The sequence below is a fragment of the Mesoplodon mirus genome, assembly GCF_964341445.2.
Source record: "Mesoplodon mirus genome assembly, chromosome: 1".
Classification (NCBI taxonomy): Eukaryota; Metazoa; Chordata; class Mammalia; order Artiodactyla; family Ziphiidae; genus Mesoplodon; species Mesoplodon mirus.
Genome location: NC_138976.1, coordinates 77,824,168 through 77,845,900, shown reverse-complemented (window position 1 = coordinate 77,845,900; position 21,733 = coordinate 77,824,168). Strand labels below are relative to the sequence as shown.

The following is a 21,733-nucleotide window of genomic DNA, read 5'->3' as shown; positions in this document are numbered from 1 at the left end:
ACATCATATTTGCTTTTCTTATGGCTTGAATGCTATTTTTTAATGAGAAAAAATAAATAAGATTAAACATAACGAAAGTAGTATCATGAATAGTTTACTTCCCTAAATTGGTTATGCCACTGTTTAAAAACACTTTTGATTATTCTCATCTGTTTATACTTTCAAATAATTTTCAGAATCTCAGAGTTCTGATAGAAAACAAAATCCATTGGAATTTTTAATGTAATTATATTAAATTTATAAATTTAACTTATAATTTAGTTTTCCAGTCCCCTCAAATGGTAGTTATTCCCTTGTATTTGAGATTTCTGTCTTAGTTACCTTGGGTGTACATTTATTAAAAAAAAAAAAAAAACACCAAAAAACCTTAATGCCTTCAAATAACAATTTATTATTACCTTCTTGGAATCTCTCATGGTTTGCAGTCAGATGGCAGCTGGAGCTGTAGTCCAAGCTTATTAGAGTGGATGTCCAAGATGGCTTTGTCACTCATAAGTCAAGCTCATCAGTGTTCCTTCTCATGGCCTCTCCCTCCAGCAAAGTAGCCTAGATTTCTTACATGGTGGCTCAGGGCTCCAAGAGTTGGAAGCAGTCTTATTAAAATAGCCTAGATTTGGCATAGGATTCCTTTTGCCACGTTCTATTGAACAAATCTGTCATATGACAGCCTAAATTCAAAAGGTGGAGGAACATTTACCTCTTGCTGGGGAAGTGGCCTGTCCACCAACTTTGGAGATGAACTACCACATATTCTTTATTGATCTTTATTTGATCTAGAATTTTCTTCATAAAAGTATTTAAAATTTGTGTTGTTATAGTAATTTGCATGTTTTTTTCTTTTATAGCCTACTAAGCAGTTATTGCTAATATGAAGGAAAGATATTGTCTTTGATACATTTATTTATTTAGTAATCACCTTAATAAATGGTCTTATTCATTCTAGTTACTTATTTTAACATCTTGGTTCTCCTGAAAAGATAATCATACTATCTGAAAATAAAGATTTTTTTCTCCTCTTTTTCAATAGTTAAGTCTCTTATCTATTGTACCAGTTAAGACTTCCTAAAAAAGACTAATAGGAAGCAGCCTTGTTTTGCTTTTGTATAATTGTTGTATAATTTTTAAGTACAAGTTTATTGAAGTTGTAAGCTGGACATATTTTATCAACATACATATTTCCCAGAGCTAAATTAAACCACTTATTTTCATATGCTAATACAATACAAATGAATAGAAAGGTAGGTTCTTATTCCAGATAAATTGAATTTAGGGAGGGGGACAATAAAATAAGATGAGGAAGAAAGTAACTAATATATTTTGGACACTGCAATATTTTCTCCCTGAAATCTATAAACTTATTCCCCAAATAAATCATAACCATAAAATATTCCATTAACTCCCACAAATAGCTAATATCTCTGAATAAATATAAAACATCACAAATCTCAGCAATTTATCCTTTCTTCTCAAGCATGACTATTTACACTGATGTAAAGAATCATATTAAGTACATAAATATTTAGAATATGGCTTTTCAGCCCTCTTATACTCACAAGTGGCTGATATTCATACGGTGGAGCATATTCTTCAGCATATGTTGTCAATGCACACCTAAGAAGGGTAAGTCAATATTTAAGAAAAGAATGACTCCAAAAGAAAAATATTTAAAAATTTTAGTAGCAAATGTTTTATACGCAATAAAAACATTTCAAGGAAGATTGGCCCTAGTAAAAATTTAAAATTTTTAAAATTCCCAGGCCTCATTTATAGTGTTAACTAACACCAGCAAGGTGCCTTCCTTCAATTACTTCCAATTCAGCACCACCTACTATTCTCCAGTACTAATGATATGCTACCAACTCCAAGTCCCTAAGCTCAGGTGCATTCCAGACAAAGGGATCTCTTTTCCACTCACTTTCTGCTTCTCAAACCTTTTTGACCCTATGCCCCATGTTCTCTGCTGGATGACAACTGAAAAATAATAGAAGACAACCAGGTGGACTGAGATTACATAGCTTCCCCAACCTCCACCCCAAGACACACATAGAATGGGTGAATGAAATACATCCTCCTCCCCCAAGTCTACAAACACAGCCAAGGGAAACCATGCAGTGCTAGAAATGAAGAGGATATTCATTAGAATGGGAGGCCATAAGCTGATGTCCCAAGACTCAAAGCTGGAGTTTGAACTGCCTATCAAGGGCAGGAGACATGGCCTTGGGTTCACAGAAGGCACAGAACTAAACTGCTACTTACAGCCAGGAGTCTGTAAAGGCTGTACCTCATATCAAAGAGACCACAGAAACTCCAGCCATCAGACCAGAAACTTGCAAGAAAGTTTCTCTCTGTTTAGCATTCAGAATGGGGGAAAAAATTATTCTCCTATGAGAAATTACAGTCCTGCTTCTGTTCCTGGCAATATTATGGGATTAGATGGTCAAAGAAACTCCTCTGAGAATTTCACTTCTAAAAATATCGGGTACAATGATATTTAAACATCTTAACGCATGGCTGACCTGGTGGGAAAGCATAGAACTCAACAAGTAAAAGAATTCAAAAATAATTAGGACGTCAACTAGGAATGGTTACTGGATACAGGTGCTAATATTTACCTGCTGGTAACCACCAATTGCTGCCGGTCTTCAAGGTGTGATTTCCAGAGGGGCAGCATTAGCATTATCTGGGGACTTGTAAGAAATGCAAATACTTAGAGGCTACCCCAGATCTACTGAATTAGAAACTCTGGGGGTGGGCCCAGCAATCTATGTTTTAACAAGTACTCTAGGTGATTCTAAAAGTCTGAGTATTGGCAATTAAAAGAACAAAAATTAGAAGTGTAACTTTCAAACCAGCAAATAGGATATTATTTTAAAATAACAATCTAATAGAAAGCAGGAGAGGAGAATAAAAGAGAAAAATCTTTTCTGCTCAGAAGAACAAATTAAAATCATAAAAAATTAAATATCTTGGCAATCACAATGAAAGTAAAGGGACTAAACCCATCAGTGAAAGTATTTTCTCAAACTTAAATTGAACATCAAGTTGTATGATACAGCCCAACTCTATGTTTTTTTTTTGTTTGTTTGTTTTTCTTTTCAAGTATAGTTGATTTATAATATTATATTAGTTTCAGGTACAGCATAGTGATTCAGTATTTTTATAGATTATACTTTGTTAACAGTTATTACAGGGGGAGAGTTCCAAGAAGGTGGAGGAGTAAGACATGGAGATCACTTTCCTCCCCACAAATACATCAAAAATACATATACATGTGGAACAGCTCCTACAGAGCACCTACTGAACACCGGAAGAAGACCTCAGACTTCCCCAAAGGCAAGAAACTCCCCCATGTACCTGGGTAGGGCAAAAGAAAAAAGAAAAAACAGAGACAAAAGAATAGGGACAGGACCTGCACCTCTGGGAGGGAGCTGTGAAGGAGGAAAAGCTCCCACACACTAGGAAGCCCCTTCACTGGCAGAGACGGGGGTGGCGGGAGGGAAGCTGCAGAGCCATGGAGGAGAGCGCAGCAATAGGGATGCAGAGGGCAAAGCGGAGAGACTCCCGCACAGAGGATTGGTGCCGACCGGCACTCACCAGCCTGAGAGGCTTGTCTGCTCACCCGCCGGGGCGGGCGGGGGCTGGGAGCCAAGGCTTGGGCTTTGGAGATCAGACCCCAGGGAGAGGACTGGGGTTGGCGGCGTGAACACAGCCTAAAGGGGGCTAACGTGTCACAGCTAGCCGGGAGGGACTCCGGGAGAAACTCTGGAACTGCCTAAGAGGCAAGAGACCATTGTTTCGGGGTGTGCGAGGAGAGGGGATTCAGAGCACCGCCTAAACGAGCTCCAGAGACAAGCGTGAGCTGCGGCTATCAGCGCAGACCCCAGAGACGGGCATGAGACGCTAAGGCTGCTGCTGCCACTAAGAAGGCTGTGTGCAAGCACAGGTCACTATCCACACCTCCCCTCTCGGGAGCCTGTGCGGCCCACCACTGCCAGGGTCCTGTGATCCAGGGACAACTTCCCCAGGAGAGCACACGGTGAACCTCAGGCTGGTGCAATGTCACGCCGGCCTCTGCCGCCGCAGGCTCGCCCCGCACTCCGTACCCCTCCCTCCCCGCGGCCTGAGTGAGCCAGAGCCCCTGAATCAGCTGCTCCCTTAACCCCGTCCTGTCTGGGCGAAGAACAGACGCCCTCAGGTGACCTACACAAAGAGGCGAGGCCAAATCCAAAGCTGAACCCCAGGAGCTGTGCGAACAAAGAAGAGAAAGGGAAATTTCTCCCAGCAGCCTCAGGAGCAGTGGATTAAATCTCCACAATCAGCTTGATGTACCCTGCACCTCTGGAATAGCTGAATAGACAACAAATCATCCCAAAATTGAGGCGGTGGACTTTGGGAGCAACTGTAGACTTGGGGTTTGCTTTCTGCATCTAAGTTGTTTCTGGTTTTATGTTTATCTTAATTTACTATTTAGAGCTTCCTATCATTGGTAGATTTGTTTATTGATTTGGTTGCTTTCTTCCTTTTTTTTTAATATACATATATATTTTTCCTTTTTCTCCTTTTGTGAGTGTGTATGTGTATGCTTCTTTGTGTGATTTTGTCTGTGTAGCTTTGCTTTTACCATTTGTCCTAGGGTTCTGTCTGTCCGGGTTTTTTGGGGGTTTTTTTTTAGTATAGTTTTTAACGCTTGTTATCATTGGTGGATTTGTTTTTTGGTTTGGTTGCTCTCTCTTTCTTTCTTTTTCTTTATTACTTTTTAATTTTTTTAATTTTTAATAATTTCTTTTATTTTTTAATTTAATAACTTTATTTTATTTTATTTTTTCTTTCTTATTTTTCCCTCCCTTTTCTTCTGAGCCACGTGGCTGACAGGGTCTTGGTGCTCCGGCCGAGTGTCAGGCCTGAGCCTCTAAGGTGTGAGAGCCGAGTTCAGGACATTGGTCCACCAGAGACCTCCCAGCCCCGCATAATATCAAACAGCGAAAGCTCTCTTAGAGAGCTCCATCTCAACGCTAAGACCCAGCTCCATTCAACGACCAGGAAGCTACAGTGCTGGACACCCTATGACAAACAACTAGCAAGACAGGAACATAACACCACCCATTAGCAGAGAGGTTGCCTAAAATCATAATTTCACAGATACCCCAAAAGACAACACCAGATATGGTCCTGTCCACCAGAAAGAGAAGACTCAGCCTCATCCACCAGAACATAGGCACCAGTCTCCTCCACCAGGAAGCCTACAAAACCTACTGAAGCAACCTTACTCACTGGGGGCAGACACCAAAAACAACGGGAACTATTAACCTACAGCCTGCAGAAAGGAGGCCCCAAACACAGTAAGTTAAGCAAAATGAGAAGACAGAAATACACAGCAGATGAAGGAGCAAGGTAAAAACCCACCAGACCAAACAAATGAAGAGGAAATAGGCAGTCTACCTGAAAAAGAATTCAGAGTAATGATAGTAAAGATGATCCAAAATCTTGGAAATAGAATGGAGAAAATATAAGAAACATTTAACAAGGACCTAGAAGAACTAAAGAGGAAACAAACAATGATGAACAACACAATAAATGAAATTTAAAATTCTCTAGAAGGAATCAATACCAAAATAACTGAGGCAGAAGAACGGGTAAGTGACCTGGAAGATAAAATAGCAGAAATAACTACTGCAGAGCAGAATAAAGAAAAAAGAATGAAAAGAATTGAGGACAGTCTCAGAGACCTCTGGGACAACATTAAACACACCAACATTAGAATTATAGGGGTCCCAGAAGAAGAGGAGAAAAAGAAGGGGTCTGAGAAAATATTTTAATAGATTATAGTTGAAAACGTCCCTAATATGGGACAGGAAATAGTCAACCAAGTCTGGGAAGCACAGAGAGTCCCATACAGGATAAATCCAAGGAGAAACAAGCCAAGACACATATTAATCAAACTATCAAAAATTAAGTACTAACAAAAAATATTAAAAGCAGCAAGGGAAAAGCAACAAATAACATAGAAAGGAATCCCCATAAGGTTAACAGCTGATCATTCAGCAGAAATTCTGCAAGACAGAAGGGAGTGGCAGGACATATTTAAAGTGAAGAAAGAGGAAAACCTAAAACCAAGATCACTCTACTCAGCAAAGATCTCATTCAGATTCGACGGAGAAATTAAAACCTTTACGGACAAGCAAAAGCTAAGACAATTCAGCACCACCAAACCAGCTTTACAACAAATGCTAAAGGAACTTCTTTAGGCAGGAAACACAAGAGAAGGAAGAGACCTACAATAACAAACCCAAAACAATTTAAAAAATGATAATAGGAACACACATATCGATAACTACCTTAAATGTAAATGGATTAAATGCTCCAACCAAAAGACATACACTGGATGAATGGATACAAAAACAAGATCCATATATATGCTGTCTACATGAGACCCACTTCAGACCTAGGGACACAGACAGACTGAAAGTGAGGGGATGGAAAAAGATATTCCATGCAAATGGAAATCAAAAGAAAGTTGGAGTAGAATTCTCATACAAGACAAAATAGACTTTAAAATAAAGACTATTACAAGAGACAAAGAAGGACACTACATAATGATCAAGGAATCAATCCAAGAAGAAGATATAACAATTGTAAATATTTATGCACCCAACATAGGAGCACCTCAATACTTTAGGCAAATGCTAACAGCCATAAAAGGGGAAATTGACAGTAAGACAATCATAGTCGGGGATTTAACACCCCACTTTCACCAATGGAGAGATCATCCAAAATGAAAATAAATAAGGAAACACAAGCTTTAAATGACACATTAAGCACAATGGACTTAATTGATATTTATAGGACATTCCATCCAAAAACAACAGAATACACTTTCTTCTCAAGTGCTCATGGAACATTCTCCAGGATAGATCATACCTTGGGTCACAAATCAAGCCTTGGTAAATTTAAGAAAATTGAAATCGTATCAAGTGTCTTTTCCAACCACAACGTTATGAGACTAGATATCAATTACAGGAAAAAAATACTGTACAAAATACAAACACATGGCTGCTAAACAATACACTAATAAATAACCAAGAGATCACTGAAGAAATCAAAGAGGAAATCAAAAAATATCTAGAAACAAATGACAATGAAAACACAACAGCCCAAACCCTATGGGATGCAGCAAAATCAGTTCTAAGAGGGAAGTTTATAGCAATACAATCCTACCTCAAGAAACAAGAAACATCTCAAATAAACAACCTAACCTTACACCTAAAGCAAGTAGAGAAAGAAGAACAAACAACCCCCAAAGTTGGCAGAAGGAAAGAAATCATAAAGATCAGACCAGAAATAAATGAAAAAGAAATGAAGGAAACAACAGCAAAGATCAATAACACTAAAAGCTAGTTCTTTGAGAAGATAAACAAAATTGAAAACCATTAGCCAGACTCATCAAGAAAAAAGGGAGAACACTCAAATCAATAGAATTAGAAATGAAAAAGGAGAAGCAACAACTGACACTGCAGAAATACAAAGGATCATGAGAGATTACTACAACCAACTCTATGCCAATAAAATGGACAACCTGGAAGAAATGGCCAAATGCTTAGAAAAGCACAACCTCCAGAGACTGAACCAGGAAGAAATAGAAAATAGGAACAGACCAATCACAAGCACTGAAATTGAAACTGTGATTGAAAACAAAAGCCCAGGACCAGATGGATTCACTGGCAAATTCTATCAAACATTTAGAGAAGAGCTAACACCTATCCTTCTCAAACTCTTCCAAAATATAGCAGAGGGAGGAACACTCCCAAACTCATTCTATGAGGCCACCATTTCCCTGATGCCAAAACCAGACAAAGATATCACAAAAAAAGAAAACTACAGACCAATATCACTGATGAACACAGATGCAAAAATCCTCAATGAAATACTAGCAAACAGAATCCAACAGCACATTAAAAGGATCATACACCATGATCAAGTGGGGTTTATCCCAGGAATGCAAGGATTCTTCAATATATACAAATCAATCAATGTGATATACCATATTAACAAATTGAAGGAGAAAGACCATACGATCATTTCAATAGATGCAGGAAAAGCTTTTGATAAAATTCAACACCGATTTATGCTAAAAACTCTCCAGAAAGTAGGCATAGAGGGAACTTACCTCAACATAATAGAGGCCCTATATGACAAATCAACAACCAACATCGTTCTCAATGGTGAAAAACTGAAACGATTTACACTAAGATCGGGAACAAGACAAGGTTGCCCACTCTCACCACTACTATTCAACATAATTTTGCAAGTTTTAGACACAGCAATCAGAGAAGAAAAAGGAATGAAAGGAATCCAAATCGGAACAGAAGAAGCTATCACTGTTTGCAGATGACATGATACTATATGTAGAGAATCCTAAAGATGCTACCAGAAAACTACTAGAGCTAGTCAGTGAATTTGGTAAAGTAGCAGGATACAAAATTAATGCACAGAAATCTCTTGCATTCCTATACACTAATGATGAAAAATCTGAAAGGGAAATTAAGGAAACACTCCCATTTACCATTTCAAGAAAAAGAGTAAAATACCTAGGAATAAACCTGCCTAAGGAGACAAAAGACCTGTATGCAGAAAACTGTAAGACACCGATGAAAGAAATTAAAGAAAATACAAACATATGGAGAGACATACCATGTTCTTGGATTGGAAGAATCAACATTGTGAAAATGACTCTACTACCCAAAGCAATCTACAGGCTCAATGCCATCCCTATCAAACTACCAATCGCATTTTTCACAGAACTAGAACAAAAAATTTCACAATTTGTATGGAAACACAAAAGATCCTGAATAACCAAAGCAATCTTGAGAAAGAAAAATGGAGCTGGAGGAATCAGTCTCCTGGACTTCTGACTATACTACAAAGCTACAGTAATCAAGACAGTAATGGCACTGGCACACAAAAACAGAAATATAGATCAATGGAACAGGATAGAAAGCCCAGAGATAAACCCACACACATATGGTCACCTTATTTTTGATAAAGGAGGCATGAATATACAGTGGAGAAAAGACGGCCACTTCAATAAGTGGTGCTGAGAAAACTGGACAGCTACATGTAAAAGACTGAAATTAGAACACTCCCTAACACCATACACAAAAATAAACTCAAAATGGATTAAAGACCTAAATGTAAGGCCAGACACTACAAAACTCTTAGAGGAAAACATAGGCAGAACACTCTATGACATAAATCATGGCAAGATCCTTTTGACCCACCTCCTAGAGAAATGGAAATAAAAACAAAAATAAACAAATGGGACCTAATGAAACTTAAAAGCTTTTGCACAGCAAAGGAAACCACAAACAAGGTGAAAAGACAACCCTCAGAATGGGAGAAGATATTTGCAAACAAAGCAACTGACAAAGGATTAATCTCCAAAATTTACAAGCAGCTCATGCATCTCAATATCAAAAAAATAAACAACCCAATCCAAAAATGGGTGGAAGACCTAAATGGACATTTCTCTAAGGAAGACATACAGATGGCCATGAGGCACATGAAAAGATGCTCAACATCACTAATCATTAGAGAACTACAAATCAAAACCATAATGAGGTATCACCTCACACCAGTCAGAATGGCCATCATCAAAAAATCTACAAATAAATGCTGGAGAGGGTGTGGAGAAAAGGGAATGCTCTTGCACTGTTGGTGGGGATGTAAATTGATACAGCCACTATGGAGAACAGTATGGAGGTTCCTTAAAAAGTAAAAATGGAACTACCATATGACCCAGTAATCCCACTACTGGGCATATACCCTGAGAAAACCATAATTCAAAAAGAGTCATGTACCACAATGTTCATTGCAGCTCTATTTACAATAGCCAGGACATGGATGCAACCTAAGTGTCCATCGACAGATGAATGGATAAAGAAGATGTGGCACATATATACAATGGAATATTACTCAGCCATAAAAAGAAACGAAATTGAGTTATTTGTAGTGAGGTTGATGGACCTAGAGTCTGTCATACAGAGTGAACTAAGTCAGAAAGAGAAAAATAAATACCATATGCTAACATATATATATGGAATCTAAAAAAACCCAAATAGAAAAAACACATATTTCTGAAGAACCTAGAGGCAGGACAGGAATATAGACGCAGATGTTGAGAATGGACTTAAGGACACAGGGAAGGGGATGGGTAAGCTGGGACAAAGTAAGAGAGTGGCATGGACTTATATATACTACCAAATGTAAAATAGATAGCTAGTGGGAAGCAGTCACATAGCATAGGGAGATTAGTTTGGTGCTTTGTGACCACCTAGAGGGGTGGGATAGGGAGGGTGGGTGGGAGACACAAGAGGGAGGAGATATGGGGATATATGTATACGTATAGCTGATTCACTTTGTTGTAAAGCAGAAACTAACACACCATTGTAAAGTAATTATACTCCAATAAAGATGTTAATAAATAAATAAATTAAATAAAATGGGTGGGGGTGGGGGTGGAGAAGGCATCCTTCCCTAATGGGAAAATACTGAGAACAAGTCTAAGACTAGAGAATTTGAACATAGACTTTACAAGAAAAAGACTTGGAAAGTATGCAAGACTATAACAGCAGTCTTGGGAAGGCACTGCTCTGGGGACTAACAAGGTAAAGAAAAATAAGAAATCAAGCCCAGAAATTAAGGGTCCTAGAACCACCACTCTTCCAAAAAAGATGTCATTAATAAAATAAAGTTCACTTCACTGATTCAACAGAAGAGGGCACTCTTGAACCAAGATATTGAGGAAACTGTCCAACCTTCTCATTCCCCCTCTGTACAATTACCTGATTGCTGCTAGTCCAAGAAAATTCAACATACTTAAACAGCAAAGGGCAACATTACTATGAGAAGAAAACAGTAAATGAAAATCAAAACTAAGTGATGAAAATCCTCCCCAGAAACATTTCCCCAAATAGTCACAGAAGTCCATCAGCATTTCTATTCAACAATGTACTAGAGATTCTAGCAAATACCGTAAAATAAGAAAAAGAAGAAAAGAAGAAAACTGGAATGGAAGAACAATATTTTCATTTTCCAACAGATGATAAGGTTGTATGTTAGAATACCCATGAGAATCTACAAATCATAAAAGGAAGCAAGTTCCAGGAAGGTTGTTGGATACAAGATCAATATACAAAAATATCATAGCAATACATCAGCAACAAGAAATTAGAAATACACTTTAAAGTGGTAAAATCCCACTTATAATTGCAATAAAATCTCTAAGCTTCCAAAAGGAATACAACCAATGTAAGATTGACATTTATGGAGAAAATTTATTAAAATTTTTAAAGGACATAAAATAACTCCTTTATTTATGATGGATGACTCAATGTATGTTACATATGTGTATTTATATGTATATACATATATAATTTCTAAAAGGTTTACTGTCTGACATTTTATATATAGGTCTTGATTAAATTATAATTTAAAAGTTCTATTGCTCAAAAGACAGTATAAACAGAGTTACAAGAGAAGGTATAATGGACTTGAGGATATGGGGAGGGGGAAGGGTAAGCTGTGACAAAGCGAGAGAGAGGCATGGACATATATACACTACCAAAAGTAAGGTAGATAGCTAGTGGGAAGCAGCCGCATAGCACAGGGAGATCAGCTCGGTGCTTTGTGACCGCCTGGAGGGGTGGGATAGGGAGGGTGGGAGGGAGACGCAAGAGGGAGGGGATATGGGAACATATGTATATGTATAACTGATTCACTTTGTTATAAAGCAGACACTAACACACCATTGTTAAGCAATTATACTCCAATAAAAAAAAGAGAAGGTATAGACTATTAGAAGATATTACAAAATTAACCAAAACAAGGTTAGTACCGAGAATAAAAAATTCTTATAAATCAATAAAAGACAAAATCCCATAAAAATGGATTTTTTAAATAACTAGCCAATTCACAGTAGAAGAAATTAGAACGGCTAATTATTATTTGAAAATAAATTCAGGCTTAAAATTCAGTCTTAAATTCAGTAATTAGTGAAATGCAAAGTAAAACAACAATGATGTGCCATTTTATATCCATTAGACTGGTAAAAAGGAAAAATTTTCTACAATGTTGATAAGGATATGAAACAATAAACATATTCATACACTACTGGTTGCAATATTTTGCAAAATTGAAGGTGCACATATCGTAATACCCAGCAATTCTATTTCTGAGTATAAAGAAACCCTTGCATATACACTCAAGGAGACAAGTATACAGACACTCAATGAAGCTTTATTTGTAATAGTGAAATTTTGGAAATTAATGTCCATCAATAGGGTGGATATATGGATGGCTAGATAAATCATTTCTCCAAAAAATTATGAAGCAAATATGGTAAAAATATTAAATTACATTATAATGAGTAGATGGGTGTTTGAAAGTATTTTATATGGAAATATTCCATCTTGAAATGTTTAAGTGTGAATAGATGACAACGAACTTGTTTCCCTGCTTTATTCTTATCTAAAGTTATGACTCAAATGATATAATTATCAGTCAAATATCAGAGTTTGCTTTAGGCAGGCCGACCTTGCAAGCCAGCATCGGGCATCTCTCAACTCACTCATCAGGCTTTTCTCACAGGCAGAAACCCATTCCCCATGTTCAGGCCCTTCTCCCTCTCTTTATTTTCACCTCCCAGCACAGAGTCTGATACAAGGTAGGCAATGAAAAATATTTACTAAATGAATAAAGCAATAAAAATAAAATTAAAATATAAAGAGATATAGATTTACCACAATGAGAATTCAAAGTAAATAGAAGCGGAAGATTAAAATATTCAATTATCTTTTTTTTTTTTTTTTTTTTGCGGTATGTGGGCCTCTCACTGTTGTGGCCTTTCCCGTTGCGGAGCATAGGCTCCGGACGCGCAGGCCCAACGGCCATGGCTCACGGGCCCAGCCGCTCCGCGGCATGTGGGATCTTCCCAGACCGGGGCACGAACCCGTGTCCCCTGCATCGGCAGGCGGACTCTCAACCACTGCGCCACCAGGGAAGCCCTCAATTATCTTTTTGAAAAGGCAATGTAGCTTGATCAAATGGAAACTTTTACAGCACTGAATGATGAATTTCAGTCAGTTACAGTTACTTATAAACTCTTTGTGATTCCCCCTTCCTTTTTTTATAAATTTGAAGAAGGGGGTAACAATCTTTAAGTGATATATTTAATCAAATTTGTCTTTTGAGAATAAAAATATGAAAAACCAACATGGATCTTCCTCTTAGATATCAGCTTAAAGTTGTAGCCAAATAAATAATATAAGGAAGGAAAGATCAAGTCCATTAGAAGAGAAATGGCCTTCAGAGAAACTCAGGAGAGCAAAAGGGGAGAAAGATAAGAGAGGCATTGGTTCTAGGCATATCCTGGGGAAGAGGTGCACTGGCTCATAAACAGACCTCTCTGGTTATAGGAAGAGAGCTGGAGTATATCAATGTCAGGGCTCCAATCCAACTTATGGCAGCCAACAATGACTTTAATTCACGTCTGGAGCCACAGGAGCAAGCCTATGCCATGTGGCATTCCTCTACCACTCCATCACTATCCATAGCTGATAGGTCCAAATGTCAGCCTCCAGCCCATGTCAGTCAGAGATCTCCCATGGGATTTCTTAATAGACACCAATGGGAAAGGGTCAGTCACTCTCCTGTGATGAGAACCATGGGATGTAATGTCCCTACCCTCAGAGGGAGCAAATGAAGCCAACAGGAAGAGAATCCTGGATGTTTTCTAGTCCTGATTCCAGCAGTCTCTGAAGCCCAGCTCTTCAATGGACCTTCCCAGAGTTCCATGAGGTACTCCAATACTGTTTTTAATTAACTCCCTTTTTGGTCCAAGATAATTTTAATTGTGTCTTCTCTCACTTACTACAAAAAGAGTCTTATTACAATCAGGCAGTCAAAGTCTGAGGCCATTGATCATTGTAATCATATAACTAACTCACTTCACTCTGATTCCAAGCAAACTGGCAACCATTTGATCACAGTTTGGCTTTCTATACAGTTTTTTTTTTTTTTTTTTACTGAGAGAGAATGCTTTTATTAGGCTGACATGACTGGTGTGCTTGAAGATTTTATTTCTCATTATAAATTAACTAATTAGAATTCTGGCTTTTCTTGTGAGTTTAATGAGCACAAGTCAGTTTCCATGAGTCAGATAAATTCTGAAGCACAGATAAAATTGTCTTTCTGGAAATGTAAAACTAAAGACCACATGCTGGTAAATTCACCAAGATAATGCCACCATGAATGGATGCTTGGAAGTTCGCCAGCTGGCTTCCACCCAGCACCACCCACAGTTTGCCACATATGCCCTCTTCAACCTTTAACAGTTGTAAGGTAGAGAACAACTAAAGGTGTTTTGTAAGATGAGAAAGGAAAAGGAGTCTGATATTGAAGTTATCATTAAAGCCATGGTATTATTTAAAATACCTACAGCTGCAATAACACCAGTGGTAACATGCGTGATTCTATGACAAGATGATGTACCAGAATCTAGGACAAGATGATGTACCCTGGAATCACGCTTTCTTAAATCTGGAAGAACTTTAAAGGTTAACTGCTTCTTTTCTGTTTTGTCAAGAGAAGGGGCAGATATTTTCTTACCCACCTTCCCAGCAGCCAGAATAATGGCATGTGACATCTATTCAACAAATCAGATGGTCCCACCTAAAAATCTGAATCTAAGTTAGTAACTCAAAGAAGCAGAGAATTAATTTGGAATTAATCCGATCGCTGGCAGCACTAGAAGCAGCATCCATTATTTAGAATGAGTACAGCTACAGAAGGCCACGAATTCTACTTGACTCTGTGTGGTATGAGGGAAGGGGGATCTTACAGACACTCTGGGAAATTCTGTCTCATTCTCGACAAGCAACCATCATTAAAAAGAAAAAAAAAAATCTCATATTGAGCTAAAATGGATATCCCTGTCATTTCCTCCTTCTATTTACTGAGGAAGCCACGAAGACCAAATCTGACAGTTCTTCCACAACTGCTGAATGCCAGGACTATTTTTCAGAAACCAACCTTGAAGAAGCCAGTGGGAAAGAGGTGGGGAGGAAAGATGAAGTGGAGGATAATTTGAATCTGCTTTTACTCCTGATCCAAGCCAAGCCCTGACTTAGTTCCCTAGCAGTTTAGAAGCAGTATTCCCCTCCCATCAAGAACACAGAACTCTGAACCCAGAGATTCTAGTCTCTGCTTTACAACCAAGTGGTCACGGGGCCTTGAGCAAGTAATTTAAACCCTCTGCATCTTAATTTCCCTTATTAGTATCCAATCCATATATATTTATAGAAGGGATGGATTAATTAATGAGGAGTTGGAGTCCTTTATTACCTCTGTGCTTTGATTTACTCATCTATACAATTAATAAAATACTTACCCAAATGACCTTGTAATGAATGTTAGGAGGAAAGGGATAGTGGACAATGCATCTGAAAGTACTTTGAAGGATACGGAGCACTCTATCCACTTAAGCATGAAAGACAGTGTACTATAGTGGTTAAAAACAACACAGCCTCTGCAGTCAGATAGACCAGACATAAATTTAAAACCCAGCTCTGGTTCTTACTAGGTAAGGAACTTTTGGAAAGTTACTTTACCTCTCTGAACCCCTTTGTAATGGAGATAGGTGCAGCCTCCATTTCAAAGAATGAGAATTAAATGAAATAAGGTACGAAAGCCCTTAGCTCAGTGCCAGACACATAGTATGTGCTCATTAACACTAGAAGAAAAAAACAATACTGCAATGATATTAAGTAAACAGTAAAAGAACATGATTTACTTTGCATTTTAATTGGATTATTCAAGCTGCTGGACGGAGAACGGTTTGAAAGGGACAAGACTGGAGGTAGAGGAACTAGTTAAGATATTTATATTAGCAGCTGGGTCTGGGTCAGTGACCTCTCTTATGCTCCAGTCTCAAATATCCACTTGCTATCTGACATTTGCTATTCCTCCCATCTTCACTGCCTCAATGAATGGCCCCATTAACCCCCAGTTGCCTAAGCCAGAAGCCTGGTATTCTACCTCGAGTCTTCTTTACCCTCATAACTAACCAATCATCCAGTAAATGTCTATTCGTCTCTTTTAATACGTCTAAAATGTGAACCCTTTTTTCCCTCCACACCACCATCACTAAAGCTCAGGCCCTTATTATGTCTTGCCTTGATTAGTTCAACAGTCTTCTGACTGTAGTCTCAGGTGCCTACCAATCTGCTGTCTGCTTCATGAACACAAATCTCATTCCTACACCACACTTGAAAACCTTTCACTCCTGCCTGCAAGATAAAGTCCAAATTCCTTAACATAGCTTTCAGGCCCTGCTTGCTTTGTCCCCAGCATCTCTCTCCAACTTTAGTTGTCATCAGTGCAAACATGTACTCTGTGAACCAGGTATGCCCATCATAGGTTCCACTCCTCCCTGCCTTTGTATGGCCTATATCCTCTGCCTGGGGTGCCCTTCTCTCCTGTTGGTCTGGCTAACTCCAACTCCTATTTCATGATTCAACTCAGGTATCACTGTGTTTACCCTAGCATGTTGTAGGGTATAGGTTGGCTTATTCAACCCCTATTCCAACCTCCCTTCTCCCTTGTCTTTCTCTAATTAGAAGACTCTTGTAGCCAAGGGTGGCCAGCCAAGGGTGGCCATGTCACAATCTATCCAATAGATATAAAATGAAGATCCTGAAGAGGGTTTCCTTTATCTCTTTGTTTTCCCACGTCTTCCTTTCTAGAACAGATTGCTGTTGGGAGACACAGTAACCATCTTGAGAGTATGGGGATGAAAGCTACCTAGCAAAGCTGGTAGAGAAGAAAGACAAAAAGACCCTGTATCCTTGATGACATTGTTTAGGTGCCACATCAGCCTTGAACTCCCTTATATTTCATGCTAGATGACCAAATTCCTTAATTATTCAAGTTGCTACTAGTTAGGCTTTCTGTTACTTTCTGTCTAGTATATTCCTTACTAATACATGAGTATTGACTGGTTAATTTTCTGTTTCATATATGAGATAATGAGCTACTTCAGGAATGGGGGTGTCTTTTGTCTCTATATTCCTAATACATAATAGGCACTCATTAAATGTTTATGTTGAAAGAATAAACTCAGATATGTGGCACAACTATAATTTCTTCAGGCCTAATAACTTTTGGAAGCCATTTGAAAACAATATATTGTTCTTACATATTAGGGTAATAATTTAACTATGTAAGTAGCAAATATGGGACCAAATTAAATATGAATAGCAGCAAAGATTTCTGTAATTCTGGAAAGTTCTTATTCCTGTGAAACCACCTCTATGGCTCAAAGATGCATAGCATAGTACTATCCACTGGGACCCAATGAAGACTTATTTTAAGTAATTATAAATAATGATAAATTTATGACAACCACATAAACTTCCAATATTATAAAGAGTAATACTAGTAATAGAGGCTCATCATTAATGGGCATGGGATAAAAGGAAATGGGATTAAATATAAATTACACAACATTGACATTTTGAAAACCTTTACCACTCATTTGTTTTATTAGCTCATCAGTTTCAAAAGTTTGAACTGCTTGCATGCCTGATGGATTAGCAATGACAAAACTATACCAATAGGCCAAATAATGGTAGAAGTAGCCATGTAATCATGGTAGTTAGAGACATGAAGTTTGTTTTAATTACCTATTGCTGTGGCTTAAATGTTCCTGGCTTAAAATAACAACCATGTTATTATCTCTGATTATTATGTAAGATGATGGGCTCAGCTGGGTGGTTTTTCTGCTCCATGTGATGTCAGTTAGAGCTACAGTCATCCAGGTATTTGACTAGACTGGAATATCCAAGATAGGTCACTCACACGGCTGGCAGCTGCTTTTGTCTGTTGTCTGGGAGCTCAGTTGGAGCTGTCAAATACAGTGTCTTAGTTCTCCACCATGTGGCTTGGGTTACTTATAGCATGTTAGCTAGAGTCCAAGAATCAGAAAGCAACAACTACCAGTCCCTTTAAGGTCTACACTCAGAAGTCTGAGGACGTCAGTTCTGCTACATTTTATTGATCAAAGCCAGTCATAAGGCCAGCTCAGAATAACCTCTGCCTCTTCATGGGAGCTGTAGCATACGTGTATAGAGAGGGAAGGAACTGTTGGCGGCCACCTCGGGAGACAAGTGACCACACTTTCACCAGTACTTCCTTCAAGAGCTTGGTGCTCAAGGCTAAATGTAGCAATTATCAGCTCTGGGTTTACAGAGGAAAGTGATATTCAGAGTCTTAGTTGATCTATCATTCAGAGAAGCAGCTTAGTAGAGTAGCTAAGACCATGAACTTTGACGTATGACTGTCTCAGTTATTACTTACCAGCTGTGAGAGTTTGAACATGTTACTTGACTTCTCTGTACCTTTTTTCCCCCCTCCATAGAATGTAGATGATGATGGAACCAACTTACAGAGTTTTTATAGGGAGTAAATAAGTCAGCAGATGTAAAACTCTTATAATGGTGCCTGGCACATAATAAACACCATATAAGTATTTGCTATTATTAGTATTACTCAAGTTATAAGTTATTCAAGCTTGATGAAGAGAAAAAAAAGGGAAAATACCAGCGCACATAAAAAGAATATAATCAGAACTCTTTTTCCACACCTCTGCTTAGCTTCATTTACAGATAGATGCTCCACTAGCAGCAAAACGCCCTCTGTAACTTGTCACCTGGAGCACTAGAGGGCAACTTGCTCAAAACTCTGATTACTATCCTAGAGTGCTTTCTGATTGGCCTGGCCTGGGTCATGACCAACACTTGGGTTTGTGGGGAGATGGGAGTGGAGAACAGAATCAGCCCATTTATCATACAGACTAACTGGATTGCACTGAATGGGAGAGAGAATGTTATACAAAAGAAGAAAGCTGGACACACAGAAATAAAAGGTCCTACAACAAATAAGAAAGGGAATCAACAAAAAGATACATGCACCCATATGTTCATAGCAGCACTATTCATAATAGCCAAGACATGGAAACAACCTAAATATCCATCGGCAGATGAATGGATAAAAAAGATGTGGTACCTATATACAATGGAATATTAGCCATAAAAATGAATGAAATAACACCATTTGCAGCAACATGGATGGACACAGAGATTATCATACTAAGTGAAGTAAATCAGAAAGAGAAAGACAAATACTATATGACATCACTTATATGCAGAATCTAAAATATGACACAAATGAACTTATCTACAAAACAGAAACAGACTCACAGACACAGAGAACAGATTTGTGGTTTGCCAAGGAGGAGGGATGGATTGGGAGTTTGGGATTAGCAGATGCAAACTATTATATATAGAATGGATTAAAAAACAAGGTCCTACTGTATATAGCACAGGGAACTATAGTCAATATTCTGTGATAAACCATAATGGAAAAGAATATGCAAAGAATATACGTATGTATATATATATATATATATATATATATGTCTGAATCACTTTGCTGTACAACAGAAATTAACACAACATTGTAAATCAACTATACTTCAATAAAATAAATTTTTTTTAAAAAGAAAGGGTATCAAGAATTGAATTCAAGGGACTTCCCTGGTGGCGCGGTGGTTAAGAATCCCCCTGCCAATGCAGGGGACACGGGTTCAATCCCTGGCCTGGGAAGATCCCACATGCCACGGAGCAACTAAGCCCGTGTGCCACAACTACTGAGCCTGCACTCTAGCACTCACATGCCACAACTACTGAGCCCACGCACCTAGAGCCCGTGCTCCACAACAAGGGAAGCCACCACAATGAGAAGCCCCCGCACCACTGCGAAGAGTAGCCCTCACTCGCCACAACTAGAGAAAGCCCGTGCACAGCAACGAAGACCCAACACAGCCAAAAATAAATAAATTAAAAAAAAAAAGAATTGAATTCAGGTCTGTCTCATTCTCATTCCATAGTCTTTTCACCACACCATTCTCCTCTCCACATTTTCTTTGTTGTTATCCTCATCACCATCACCATAGGGCAATTTTTAAACTCTTTTTCTTATGGACAAATGTCCAACAACTGGGTGGTATTTTACCAAGAGACAAGCCACAACACAAGCGCCTGAGTAGAAAAGAAAGTAAATGCCTTGCACTTTGAGAAAAAACAAAAAACAAAAAAAACCTCCTGCTATTCATATTCAGTCCCTTTCCTCTGAAGAGGGCCAAAGGTTTTACAAATGTTAAATGCCCCAGTGAGAGGAGTAAATTGAGAGAGTTTACACTGTGGCCTAAACTTGCTACTGCTGCTGTGAGGCAATCACTCCACACACATATGGATAAGTGCTCTCTGCCAACAATGAAAACTTAACCGTCTGAACTACTTTTTGGCCTCATTTAACTTGCCCATTATGTGACTACAGATGCCTTTCTCCTTTAGAACCATAAAATTTTAGAGCAGGAAAGGACTTTACAGATTAATTGGTTCAATCCTCTCACTTTCCAGGTGGAAACAACTGGAGCCCAGAGAGTGTTATTAGCCAGCACAAAGTCACATAGCAGGTATAGTTTAGGTCCCAACGTAGAATCCAGGTCTCCTATTTTCCTACACCCTTTCTTGAAAACCACACTATGTCCAAAAAGCTACCCAGTGATCTAAAACACTACTAATTTCTTTCTTCTCTCGTCATGTGGATCACATAAATGTTTGGATGATTCTAGAAACAAGACACATTTATCATAAAATTTCAACAATGAACACTAATCACTACCACCAGAAGGCAATGAAATTTGGCAAAAATGACAGGACACGTTAGTTAGAGCTGACCTTGTGAGAGGTCTACCTTGCTTCTTCTCTATCTTCTAGTAGGTGGTCAGTACTTCTGGGCTGACCTCAAACTGACCCAGGGGCCCATGGACCTGTTTCTCACCCAGCAAATATTCTATGCAAGAATTGGCTTTTTCCAGTAAAAAAAGAACTTCTCCTGTGAACCATTATCCCAGGACCACATACAGTTATATATGTATACTTAAATAAGGGCTTCTGAGAAATAAGATCTTAAAATTATATTTATACTATATCTCTTGCAAAATTGGATTTGCTTTATCTAGTTTTTGTTGTTGTTGTTTTGTTCTATCAGTTTGCTTTCTGGTTTTTTGTTAGTTAAATGGTCACAGACACAGTCGAGATATTTTATGTGGAAAACCTTACTTCTTAGAATAAATCAGCTACAACTGTCTGGTTCTACAGACGAATCATATGATTTTGTATTAGATAATCAGACATCGAGGAGTCTTCTGATAATTAGTGAGTTTTCCATGCCTCATAAAGAGTACTTCCAAATTAAGTGAACATTCCTTGAGGATTCTTGAGAACAAGGTAGGAGGGCAAAGAAAGACTCTTAAATTAACTTACAACTTCGTGTTCCCATCCACTTTTCCTATGTGCCTTAAAGGCAATGTGCCTCACTACTTTTCTACAACTTTAATGTCTCTATCCATGTAGTAAAAGTAATGTATGTTAGAGACCCCTAAACATACAACTGTATCCATTTGAGACCATAAGAGCACTGTTAATGTCTAAGAGGTCTTTGAGTCTCCTTGACTTTCACCCCTTCCATCACTGACCAACGCCAATTTCTTGGTAACTCACTGATGCGATCCACTGTCAAGAGAAGCAATAACTCTAGTTCTGGATGAGCTCAATCT

The 21,733-nt window shown here is 38.4% G+C and overlaps 1 protein-coding gene across 7 annotated transcripts in view; it reads right to left on the bottom strand.

Annotated features, from left to right (window-relative positions):
• MAMDC2 (MAM domain containing 2) overlaps positions 1-21,733 on the bottom strand; it is a gene marked incomplete at its 5' end in the record, with an annotated part of 443,561 nt that overhangs the window by 331,600 nt on the left and 90,228 nt on the right. For 6 of the 7 annotated variants that reach the window (XM_082633490.1, XM_082633489.1, XM_082633491.1 and 3 more), the window contains one exon: positions 1,554-1,611. In XM_082633490.1, the coding sequence (XP_082489616.1) occupies positions 1,554-1,611 (58 nt within the window). Of the gene's footprint in view, positions 1-398; positions 826-1,553; positions 1,612-21,733 lie in introns of those variants that run through there. The other variant, XM_082633493.1, reaches the window with a different exon arrangement.